The following is a 13433-nucleotide window of genomic DNA, read 5'->3' on the forward strand; positions in this document are numbered from 1 at the left end:
ATGTGGATGTTTATTGTCTAGTTCCTATTTCAAAACAATCTTCCGAGACAGGAAAACACCAACAAAGGTCAAAAATTTACTTTTTTCAAATATATACAACAGGCGCTTATATACAACAACAACACCAACGAGCGCTCATATACAACAACGACAGCATCTGGCGCTGAAATAAAACAGTATCATGCGCTTATATACAGAAAGAGATCAAAAAAGGCGCTCAAATAAAGCAGGCGATCATATATAATAGGCGTTAAAAAACAACAGTCACACAAACACAACTGGTGCTCACATGCAGCAGGCGCTCAAATAAAACAGGTGCCCATACACAGGCGCTCATTTACAACAGACGGTCATATATAACAGGCGCTCATATACAGCAGTCGCTAATACACAACAGGCGTTCATATGCAACAGGTGTTTATACCCAACATGCGCTCACATACCACATGCGCTCATTTACAAAAGGCCCTTACATAAAACAGACGCTCATATACTACAGGAGATCATGTACACAGGTGTTCATACACAACATGCGCTCGCATACTAAAGATGCTCATATATATACCAGTTTAAATACAACAGGCCCTCATATAATACAGGTGCTCAAACACAAAATGCGCTCACATACCAGATGCGCTCATTTACAACAAAAGCTCACATACAACAGGCGCTCATTTACAACAGACGCTCACATACAACAGGCTCTCACATACAACAGGCGCTCATTTACAACAGGGGCTCATTTACAGCAAGTCCTCATTTACAACAGTCCGCATACACAACAGGCGCTCTTTTACAGCATGTGCTCATTTACAAAAGGCGATCATTCTCAACAGGTTCCCATATACAGCAGGCACTCAAATACAACATATGCTCATATACAACATGCGTTTAAACACAGCAGGCGTTAAAAACTAAATACGTCCATACACAACATTGCTTATACGCAATAGGTTCTCACATATAGCAGGCACTCATATACAAGGGGTGTTTAAATACAACAGACGTTCACCTACAACAGAAGTTCATACACAATTAGTGCTCACATACAGCAGACGCTCAAATACAACCGATGTTCAAGTATAACATGCGCGCATATGCGCAGTGTGTGTATACCACGTGATACATTACGTCATATATGCTATGTCGGGAGGCAGCATGTTGCTTAAAATGGACTTAAAACAAAGATAACTTTTTATCTGCACCATTTTAAATGAAACAAAGGGCAGTCTATGCCGCTTAAAGAGCCCCGCAATCGTTTTACTACAGAAGTATGATAAGATGATTAATTTCATTAAACATTTCGACAAACCTGTTTCCAAAACAATGTTTTGACAGTGTTCCGTCAGAGAATATTATATGCTCTTTATTGCTATATTATTCATTATCTTTATTTTTCCAATTATTATTAGGTTATCTTTAATAATGTCTATGCTACGTATTTGTCTTGTCTTGCTATCTTCTGCATCCTTTATTGTAAATTAATTTATTAAAACACACTATTTCTTTTAAAATTTTAACATTCATTATTCATTTAACGTTTTATAACTATGCACAGGTTTATGAAATAAATCTCAAACCTTCGTAGCTAGGACCAATTTGGGAGATCAAAATTAGTCCATTGTAGTATATAACAAGAGAACACTTAAATTTAAGACAGCATTTAATTATGCACATTTTCCGGCTTCTGCTCGGTAATTGTTCTAGAGTGTGAGTTGCCTGCTATTATCTGCCCCTGTCATTTTATTGAACCAGACAACCTGTTTACATGGATGCACAGTGAGTTATTTTCTATTTCAGAACAAATCCGGTTTTTGAGGATAAAATTCTTTTATGAAAATTAACTTCTGTCGCTCTTGTCACTCGCATGTGTAGGGGATAACTTGCAACACTCTTAATAATATCAAAATGAGAGGTTAAATAATATAAAATGTAAAACGACTTGTCTCCGGAATTCCGGAAATCTATTTTTAGATTAGTCAATGGATAGCTGGTATAATAAATGTGCATTAACATACGTTAATAGATCAGGTATTATGTATTTTTAAGCGTACGTTCAATATTATTAAATCAGGCAGTTTGTGACAGCGTTTTGCATTAGAATTAACATAAACATGACATTCAATAAAGACTGTAAAGTAATAGGTTCCAAATCGAAAGTAGATCTTTAGTCAAACGTAGCATAATGTTATCACTTTAATCTCACAGGAAAACATAGGAAGATGCACCGGTGGACGTGTGAATGAATTGCTTGGATTTATAATATATTCAGGTAATTGCATTGATCACTATGTGTTATTTAACAATTAAATCGAAAGTAAACTAGTCTTTAAAAACATAATTCTTGTTTCGATTTCAGGGTGATTTGAATATATCAACGCAATAACATGACAGGGGTATTCAGCAAGTTGTATAATGGGCTGCGCGATCACATTCAGTTAGATCGCAAGGACAGAGAGGGCATCGCCTGCGTGTTTTGTACCACCAGAAAACGAATAACCCATTTTGAACAGATTGGGAGAGGAAATCACATCACCATCGGAGGTCAACACTTTATGTTCAACATTGGGGATAGACAAATATCACCATACACACACCATGCAATAGTGAAAAACGTTCAGCTGCTACAAGAAGATACCGCTTCTGTAACTCTTATCCATTTCTTCAGCACGCCTTTCAGTGAAGAACTGGAAATCATTGAAACTACAGAGCTACTGAATCTTTTGTACCATGAAATCTATCTCGTGTGCTATCACAAAACGCCATACACGCCTGATCAAATCGTGGACAGGGCAGAGGATATCGTCAAGGAACACCAGGATGTTAAGTATTCACTTCTGAATTGCAACTGTGAACATTTCTGCAACTGGTGTTCGGTCGGCAATGAGGAAAGTTTCCAGATGCACGGGGCGAAAGAGGTGATAAATGATATTGCATCCGGAGTCATAAATGTCGGCGGAAAGGTTTTGAGATCGGTATGCAAACTAATAGCCCTTTCCCTAGATGATGCGGCTATGGCAGCAAGAACGGCCCTTGTTTGGACTCCTTGGGGCGTTCTGGCAATTGTCGCTGTAGTATTTCTTATTTACACAGTATTTCGTCACAAACAGCTAGGTGAAGAGAGAGCTGCCGGTAAAATATGTGCATCTTGTTGTCGTCGGCAACGAAGTGTTCTATGGGCAAAGTTTATATCCTACTGCGGCCTTCAAGTGGGAGGTCTAGCCCTTTTGGCTGCTGTTATAACCGCAGGAGCGTCAACGGGCATTGTAGTAGGAGCCATGGTTGTCTGTGGAGTTTTCACCATTTGTTTTACACACTTAATTCCGAAGATGCGAAAGCTATTCTTTTCACCATTCCAAGGATCCAAGCACAAAGTTCATTCACTTAAAAAGGTATGGATCGGAGATATTGTTTCATTCGACCACAAAAACATTTCCCATGAAGGAATCGTTTCTTCAGTGGTAATTTACAAAGGAACACGAAAGCAACGAGGAAAATTAAGGGTGATTCACTACTCTTCTCCAAGTCTGTTCGGTCGTCGTATTATTACCGAAGATGAGATATTAATCGATTTAAGTAAAGATCGACTAGTTGGCCATAATTACAGCGGCTACAAAACGCACCCTCCAGAACTTGTTGTACAACGAGCCCAGCAAAGGATAGGCGAAACCAAGTTTGGTCTGCTATCAAACCGCTCCTGCCATTTTTGCCATTGGGCAAAACTAGATGAAGACATCAACATGGATATTGAAACTACACAAGTGCCAGACAAACTGATCTTCTTGCGGTCAATAAATCCCATGGAAACAATTTCAAACATGCGACAAGTCAACATTGATCACCACATGGAACGGAAACATTCTTCAAAGGGAATGGGAAAACAGTGGGCCAAAATACGAGACGATGTGAAGCCTGGACAGATCATTGAATTCAAATGGAGAGGATTTTGGCACAAGGCGATAAGCACAGAGGTAATGCCTGTTCGTGACTGTATTTCAAAGCTCGCTGTGAAAGTGGTACACTACGGGGCTAATCAGCCGCGCCGCGTTATTGAAGAAACCTTCAAATTTGATCTTCGATACGAGGACATATGGATATACATGTTCCACCCCATGTATAGGTTTCAGAAGGAAGAAGTGATCAAGAGAGCAAGGTCGCGTATTGGTGAAGGAAAGTATAACTTGCCAGCGTACAGATCGGTTCATTTTGCGGAAGAAGTCGTGAAGAAGGATCGAGATCAAATGATTCAAGAAATAGATGAACTAAAACCCGGAGATGCAATCACTTTCTATTATTGGGGCTTAAAACACGACGCAATTGCAACTGCAATTGAACAAGGTGATTCAAAAGCCAATGATATAGGCAAAGTAAGAGTGATACACTACGCTCTCGACAGTATTTTCGGTACACGAACAATCAAAGAGGAGTCCATTACAATGTCTCTGAATAAGGACCACGTGTTCCGGAAAAGCTTTGAAGGTTACGTAACGTATCCAGCGGACAGGGTTATAAAAAGAGCAAGGTCGAGATTGGGAGAACAGCGATTCAACAGATGGGGTAACAGATCATCTCATTTCGTTTTCTGGTCAATGGTCGTGCAAAGTCCAGCACGTGTTGCTTTCGCTAACGGCGGAAATGAAAGTTCTAGGGAGGAAATCGTACTACTTCCGAGGGCCGGTAAAGTCTACAAGGATTTCCAGATCTTCGAAGTTCACGCATGGTCTGATTTAAAAAAGGGATCAATTGTTCAATACAATTACTATTGGATAACGCACCAGGGCATTCTGTCAGCAGTGGACGAAACTCGGGAAACGATAAAGGTCATTCATTATGGAGCGAAACACCTCTTTGCTACTCGAACCATAATAGAGGACGAGATTACTCTACATCTCAAGAGGGATAGAATTCAGATTTATAGATGTCATCCATCAAAATGCAACAAGCCTGATGTCGTGGTCGCTAAGGCCAAAGCAAGACTTGGGGAAACCGACTGGCGCCCAAACAACAGATCCCTGGACTTTTGTCTTGCCTGTCTATTCAAGAAAACAAACAAAGAAGATTGACTACTGATTAATTGTGAATGTGCAGTACTTATGTACAAGTCTTATCTGAATAGACGAGAGGGAAGATTCCATGTTAAAAACTTCATTGACTGGTCATGAAAGAGCAATTTATGTTCGTGTGTTTACTTGTTTCAAGCAAACACCCTTCGACCGGGCAAGACTTTTGATACTTTATACATAGTTCTCTTAAACGGTTAACATACTCCAGCAGATTTTTTAAGCAGATCTGAATTTGATTGTAATGCACTTGAAGCACATTTAGCTGCTTATTATTTGGTGTTAGCAGATATAAAGCAATTCTAAAGTTATAAATAAATTAAGATATAAATAAAAAAAACGTGAAAACTAAAAGCACGAATAGAATGACATAACATATATACATATACATTCAACCACTTTTATTGTTATTCTTCATATTATTACCTGTGTCAATGACATGTCTTGATATAACAGCGTTGTAAGCAGTGATTGCTGGAATAATACATCTGTTGATCTAGTATGTTTTATGATCAAAGAAATAATATGAATATTCTATAATCAACCTATAAAAACAATTGTAGTATTTGATAGTATCTCTTCTTAATGATTGTCTTTTTCTGTCGGAGTTGACTTGAATTTTAGGATAATGTACAATATTTCAACAATATTTAAACAATCAGTTCAACTCGAAATGCCATTTTTAGCATAGATGCGCGGTTAAACGAAATTTACGATTTTACTTTACTTAATTATCTCTTTAACGCTTCAAAGCCTTCATCTTCGTATAGAAACTTTAGATGGTTCTGTAACATGTAGCAATTGCATTTCACCACGCTAGTCCTCAGTATTTAGTATTCGATTTATTATAATTTTGTAATCTCATTAAATAGCGTATTTAATGGTTATCAATTTATGAATATATTGTTTACATGATATACACACCATGATTTATGTCGTATGTTTTGCCTTTGCATTTTTATAGCAACTCACCTAGCCTGATCTGATTATGACGTGTACCTAGCCAGTATATAAATCCACGGTATTTTACGTGCCATTTATTTTTGCAGTCACTTGCATTGTAATTATATATAGTTTGTCAATGTAGATAATTAATCAAATGCTTGTATACTAGTATACGTAAGTTGATGACATTTATTAAAATGTAATTTAATATAAGTTTGTTTGTTTTTTCATTTATTTTTCATGACGAATATTTTCACCAATATATCTGCCTTTGATAGAGCCTGTTTGTTCGTAATCAATTATTTCAGGTAAAACTCGTTTTATTCTGTTCGAAACTGTCTTCGTTGCTATTTTACAGTCATTATTTATTAAGCTGATTGGTCTCCAATTTGAAAGGTTTTCTAAATCTCTATCTCGTTTAGGAATAAGAGAGATTATACCTTGTTTTTGAAGTTGTGTTGTATGACCATTTCTAAAGGAGTAGTTTAAAGAGTCAATTAAAATATCTTGAATATCGTTCCAAAAAAATCTAATAAAATTCTGCAGTTTCGGAATTATCTATTATTCTCATCTAAGGCTGTGTTCTTTCTATGAAGTTTTTTTTTTATAAAAAAGTCACTATTTCATTGTTTACCTTCAATTTAAAAAAACTGTTTTCTTCTCTGCATGTTTTTCTCAAGGACTGCGAAGTATTTTGTGTTTGTTTGTTTTTTCAACGTGTATTGCTTTTGCCCTTAATATATATTATTTTTTTGATTGCTGCGAGCATCATCTAGTTCTTTCTTTTTATGTATCATTTCTTGTGTGATGCTGTCGATATTGTCAGGTGTACTTTTGTCTGGTTTTGATTCAATTTAGTTTATTAGTTTTTTTTCTTTAGATTGTAGTATTGATTTCTTATGTGATGCATATCTTATTGTTTCGTTTCTGATTGAACCTTTTGTTATTCCCATAGTGTATTTGGATTGGCTTCTTTATTTAAGCTTATCGTTTCACGGATGCACTTTTTTATATGTGTTCGATATTCTGTATCTAATAAAAGAGAGCTATTCAGTTTAAAGTACCCTGGGCCTTTTTCAGTTTTTAAATGATATATCGTTAAAATATTAACGGAGTGGTCCGTCCTAAACCCTGGTTTTATATAACGTTTCTTTATGTAATTTAACTTATTGTCTGATATTAAGAAGTAATCAAGTCGACAGTGTATATGAGGTTTACTACTCGAGTTCCATGTAAATTGCGTTAAACGCCATATTTCGGCTAATTCGCAAGAATCTATTATATTTGTTAAAGTATTTCTTCATTTTTTGTGAGTGTCAATCTTACCATTTTTTGTCTAATGTAGAACGGTATTAAAATCACTACCAATAATAAAGGTTTTTTCATCATTCTCTAGCAGTGTTTTTTGAAAAGTTTCAGAAGGTGTGGGTTCGTCATCACTAGGTCCTTATACATTTATTATGGTATATTTCTTTTAATTTGATATAATGTCTAAAGCTATGATTCTACCTTCTATAATTTCTCTATATGTGTGTATGTCTATATTAGCTTTTGGGTTTAAAAGAATTGAAACTCTTTTAGTGTTTGTACTACTGAAAAACAGGGTCCACTCCAATCATGTTTCGATATTGTATTAGATAATTTTGAACAATGTACTTCTTGCAACAATGTGATATCATACTTATTACTAATAATCCTTTCGATTATTTGTTTCCGTTTTTCTATGTTACTTAAACCTCGAATGTTTAATGATACTACTTGTGTTTCCATTTTACAAACTTGGGAAACTCATTAGATCGGCAGTTATGTTCATTTGTTAACACGTGCTATATGTATATTACGTTACTCTTGTAGTATGTTTTATGTGTGATGATATTCATTAATGGCATTATCATAATGATTGACAAAGGTAATGCAAAAATACATACAAACATTATAAGTATTGTAGGCTAATCTATAGGGTGGTAGCAATATGTTTATAAAGCAAAAACAAAAGCATTGTCAATTATCAACTAATAAAACATCAATATCTCAAAATAACGCCAATAAAATTGTATTCATATTATAAAATGACAGTGGTAATATTGTCCGTAACTCTCTTGACATTAAAAGTACGTTTTTTTAATCAACATCGAGGTAGTGATATAATTTTGGCGATAATTCATCAACACTACATAACAACATCAATTGGACTATTTTCATTAATTACGACGTATTCAGTAAGATATATTATATAAATGATGTTGTGACATTGTCGATGTATATAAAAGAAGAAAGACATTTTCCTTGTTGTTTTTTTTAGTTTTGTCTCATAATCAACTGATATTGGTATCACTGTGCCCAATTCAGTTACAAATGATAACTCACAATAGAATAGATCTCAATTGTTTGGAAAACTGCCGAAAAACTTATTTTTCTTAAAACGATAGGAACGCTTTTAGACATAAAATATCAATTTTTGAACGAAAATATGAAACTGCGATCTGATCTTTTGTCAGCAGCCTTGTATCACTGGTTTCCAGGTAACAACGCAAAAATGGCTGATTTAGTCAAAAAGATTTATTTTTAAAAGGTTTTGAATGAAAATTAATTAATCTTCATTTTTTCACAATTGAAATCAGATCAGCCGCTTGCTTTAAATATAATCTATTCACTTTTGAGTCGACAAGAAAACAGAGATATCTTTTCAACTGGTAACAAAGAGCTGTCATGTCAAATAAGATTTAATTTGGTCTATAAATATATTAGTTAAATCAGTTGGAATCTCTAACAACCTTCCAATGTTCACAGCAAAAATGGATCTTTAACGCCCATTTTACATTAGTATACACCCATTTCCAATGTTGGCTAATGAAAAACTTTATGAGTCCAAGGTTAGCAAAATTAATAAGATTCAGTTTACTGCAACGTGAAACATATGTTTACAAATATAATGCTCTGTTCACATAACATTCAGTTTGACTGACCGGCTTTAAAATAAAACATCACTGTCATTTCCACATCCCATACACAGGCCATATACTGGCTATGGCACCGCATATGAGTTATTACAACACCTCATACACAGGCCATATACTGGCTATGGCACCGCAGATGAGTTATTACAACACCCCATACAAAGGCCATATACTGGCTATGGCACCGCAGATGAGTTATTACAACACCCCATACACACCCCATACAAAGGCCATATACTGGCCATGGCACCGCAGATGAGTTATTACAACACCCCATACACATCCAATACACAGGCTATATATTGGCTAAGGCACCGCAGATGAGTTATTACAACACCCCATACACAGGCCATATACTAGCTATGGCACCGCAGATGAGTTATTACAACACCCCATACACAGGACATATATTGGCTCTGGCACCGCAGATAAGTTATTACAACAACCCATACACAGGCCATATACTGGCTATGGCACCGCAGATGAGTTATTACAACACCCCATACACATCCCATATAAAGGCCATATACTGGCTATCGCACCGCAGATGAGTTATAATAACACCCCATACACACCCCACACACACGCCATATATTGGCTAAGGCACCGCAGATGAGTTATTACAACACCCCATACACAGGCCATATACTGGCTATGGCACCGCAGATGAGTTATTACAACACCCCATACGCAGGCAATATACTGGCTGTGGCACCGCAGATGTGTTATTACAACACCCCATACACAGGTCATACACTGGCTATGGCACCGCAGATGAGTTATTACAATATCCCATACACACCCCATACACACCCCATACACAGGCCATAAACTGGCTATGGCACCGCAGATGAGTTATTACAATACTCCATACACTCCCCATACACACCCCATGCAAAGGCCATATACTGGCTATGGCATCGCAGATGAGTTATTACAACACCCCATACACACCCCATACACAGGCCATATATTTGCTAAGGCACCGCAGATGAGTTATTACAACACCCCATACACAGGCCATATACTGGCTTTGGCACCGCAGATGAGTTATTACAACACCCATACACAGGCCATATACTAGCTATGGCACCGCAGATGAGTTATTACAACACCCCATACACAGGCCATATATTGGCTATGGCACTGCAGATAAGTTATAACAACAACCCATACACAGGCCATATACTGGCTATGGCATCGCAGATGATTTATTACAACACCCCATACACACCCCATATAAAGGCCATATACTGGCTATGGCACCGCAGATGAGTTATTAGAACACTCCATACACAGGCCATATACTGGCTATGGCACCGCAGATGAGTTATAACAATACTCCAAACACACCCTATACACAGGCCATATACTGGCTATGGCACCGCAGATGAGTTATTACAATACTCCATACATATCCCATACACTCCCCATACACAGGCCATATACTGGCTATGGCACCGCAGATGAGTTATTACAACACACCATACACTCCCCATACACAGGCCATATACAGGCCATATACTGGCTATGGCAGCGCAGATATGTTATTACAATACTCCATACACATCCCATACACTCCCCATACACCGGCCATATACTGGCTATGGCACCGCAGATAAATTATTACAACACCCCATACACTCCCCATACACAGGCCATATACAGGCCATATACTGGCTATGGCACCGCAGATGAGTTATTACAATACTCCATACACATCCCATACACTCCCCATACACAGGCCATATACTGGCTATGGCACCGCAGGTGAGTTATTACAATACTCCATACACACCCCATACACAGGCTATATACTGGCTATGGCACAGCTGATGAGTTATTACAATACTCCATACACACCCCATACACAGGCCATATACAGGCTATGGCACCGCAGATGAGTTATTACAACACCCCATACATAGGCCATATACTTGCTATGGCACCGCAGATGAGTTATTACAACACCTCATACACAGGCAATATACTGGCTATGGCACCGCAGATGATTTATTACAACACCCCATACACACCCGATACACAGGCCATATACTGGCTATGGCACCGCAGATGAGTTATGACAACACCCCATACACACGCCATACACAGGCCATATACTGGCTATGGCACCGCAGATGAGTTATGACAACACCCCATAAACACCCCATACACAGGTCATATACTGGCTATGGCACCGCATATGAGTTATTACAACACCCCATGCACACCCCATACACAGGTCAAATACTGGCTATGGCACCGCATATGAGTTATTACAACACCCCATGCACACCCCATACACAGGCCATATACTGACAATGGTACCGCATATGAGTTATTACAACACCCCATACACACCCCATACACAGGCCATATACTGGCTATGGCACCGCAGATGAGTTATTACAACACCCCATACACAGGTCATATATTGGCTATGGCACCGCAAATGAGTTATTACAATACTCAATACACAGGCCATATACTGGCTATGGCACTGCAGATGAGTTATTACAACACCCCATACACAGGCAATATACTGGCTATGGCACCGCAGATGAGTTATTACAATACTCCATACACAGGCCATACACTGGCTATGGCACCGCAGATGAGTTATTACAACACCCCATACACAGGCAATATACTGGCTATGGCACCGCAGATGAGTTATTACAACACCCCATACACAGGTCATACACTGGCTATGGCACCACAGATGAGTTATTACAACACCCATACACAGGCCATATACTGGCTATGGCACCGCAGATGAGTTATTACAACACCCCATACACAGGTCATACACTGGCTATGGCACCGCAGATGAGTTATTACAATATCCCATACACACCCCATACACACCCCATACACTGGCTATGGCACCGCAGATGAGTTATTACAATACTCCATATACAGGCCATACACTGGCTATGGCACCGCAGATGAGTTATTAGAACACCCCATACACAGGCAATATACTGGCTATGACACCGCAGATGAGTTATTACAACACCCCATACACAGGTCATACACTGGCTATGGCACCGCAGATGAGTAATTACAACACCCCATACACAGGCAATATACTGGCTATGGCACCGCAGATGAGTTATTACAACACCCCATACACACCCCATACACTGGCTATGGCACCGCTGATGAGTTATTACAATACTCAATGCACAGGCCATATATTGGCTATGGCACCGCAGATGAGTTATTACAATATCCCATACACACTCCATACACACCCCATACACAGGCCATATACTGGGTATGGCACCGCAGATGAGTTATTACAATACTCCCGTTGTGTATTGAAGTTTTGAAATCTTAGCTCAGACTTGTTTCCCATACAGCAGTCGAGAAAACCATTAAATCATAATGCACTGGGTTGTCATTGCCAAAATATTTTATGTTAAACAGTCATGCTCATTCACAGCTTAAATAAAAAGCTTTTCAAATATATCCGCTGTGTTTGGCATTGACATAATTATTTTCAGTAGTAAACATACTGGCTTTATTATCAGTGATTGCTTAGGTATCACACACAAAACAGTCGATTTCATTGGCTTGAAATGTCGATGGTTATCTAAATCAGAGTTGCTTTAAAACTGTCTGTTACATAATTGACATGCGCAACATGTATACTCAATAAAAGTCTTGAGATCATACAGATGTAACCATCTCGCTAGTACATCTCAGCAGTCCGGAAGACGGTTATCGTAATTCTAGATAACATACTTGACACTTCAATTCATTTAATCGGTTGTTAACTGCCGTTTCCAAGTGGATTACTTGAACATTTGATAAACAGGCGAAGGCATGAATTCTTACAAGGGTTTTGACCCAATGGTACTGTGTTTGTTTTGTATAATGTTGATGACAATATGGTCTGCCGAGTGTCATTCAATTATTTAAATACCCGTAACTTCTAACACATATTTTGACATTCGGAACTCCTCGGCCATTTTTATCGAAAACAACCTCGGATGTATGCCGGTACATCAGTTAAAGTAGTTCGTAATTTTTTTAATTAAATCATTTTAGAAATGTAGTGTTTTATAATTGTATTTATTGATCTAAGTTTAAACTGATTGCCATTGAAGTATATTATTGCAAACATAATTAAGATTTCCAAGAGTAAAGTCATAAAGTTTAACTGCTAAATAAAATCACTACGCGATCTACTTGCAGCGGACTTAAACGTTCCTCTTTTTTAGTATGTAAACCGTCCAAATACATCCGATGTTGTTTTTGAAAAAATGGCCGAGGAGCTCCGAATGATATTTTGAAGAAAAATCATTGGTATATGTAACAAGTATCCGATAAACACTCATGTCATATATTATGGACGACCCCGATATTCATTCTAAATGATTTAAGTAAAAGGGTTTTGTGCAGGTTATAGGAATCTGTACAAATTCAACCAAAAGTGTTATTGCAGTCAACAAGCTAATAAATG

The 13433-nt window shown here is 37.8% G+C and overlaps 1 protein-coding gene across 4 annotated transcripts; it reads left to right on the plus strand.

Annotated features, from left to right (window-relative positions):
* The first annotated feature begins 1745 nt into the window (after positions 1 to 1745).
* Positions 1746 to 8276, plus strand: LOC128212178 (uncharacterized). Of its 4 annotated transcripts, none has more exons than XM_052917488.1 (3): positions 1746 to 1779; positions 2209 to 2272; positions 2360 to 8276. In XM_052917488.1, the coding sequence occupies exon 3, from the start codon at positions 2388 to 2390 to the stop codon at positions 5061 to 5063; it is 2676 nt and encodes an 891-aa protein (XP_052773448.1). In that variant the 5' UTR covers positions 1746 to 1779; positions 2209 to 2272; positions 2360 to 2387; the 3' UTR covers positions 5064 to 8276. The 4 variants fall into 4 exon arrangements, with proteins under 4 accessions (XP_052773448.1, XP_052773450.1, XP_052773449.1 ...); XM_052917489.1 differs by lacking the exon at positions 1746 to 1779 and adding an exon at positions 1991 to 2031; XM_052917490.1 differs by lacking the exon at positions 2209 to 2272 and having other exon boundaries at positions 1759 to 1779.
* Positions 8277 to 13433: the final 5157 nt, after the last annotated feature.

This window comes from Mya arenaria, chromosome 12 (assembly GCF_026914265.1).
Source record: "Mya arenaria isolate MELC-2E11 chromosome 12, ASM2691426v1".
NCBI classification, from domain to species: Eukaryota; Metazoa; Mollusca; class Bivalvia; order Myida; family Myidae; genus Mya; species Mya arenaria.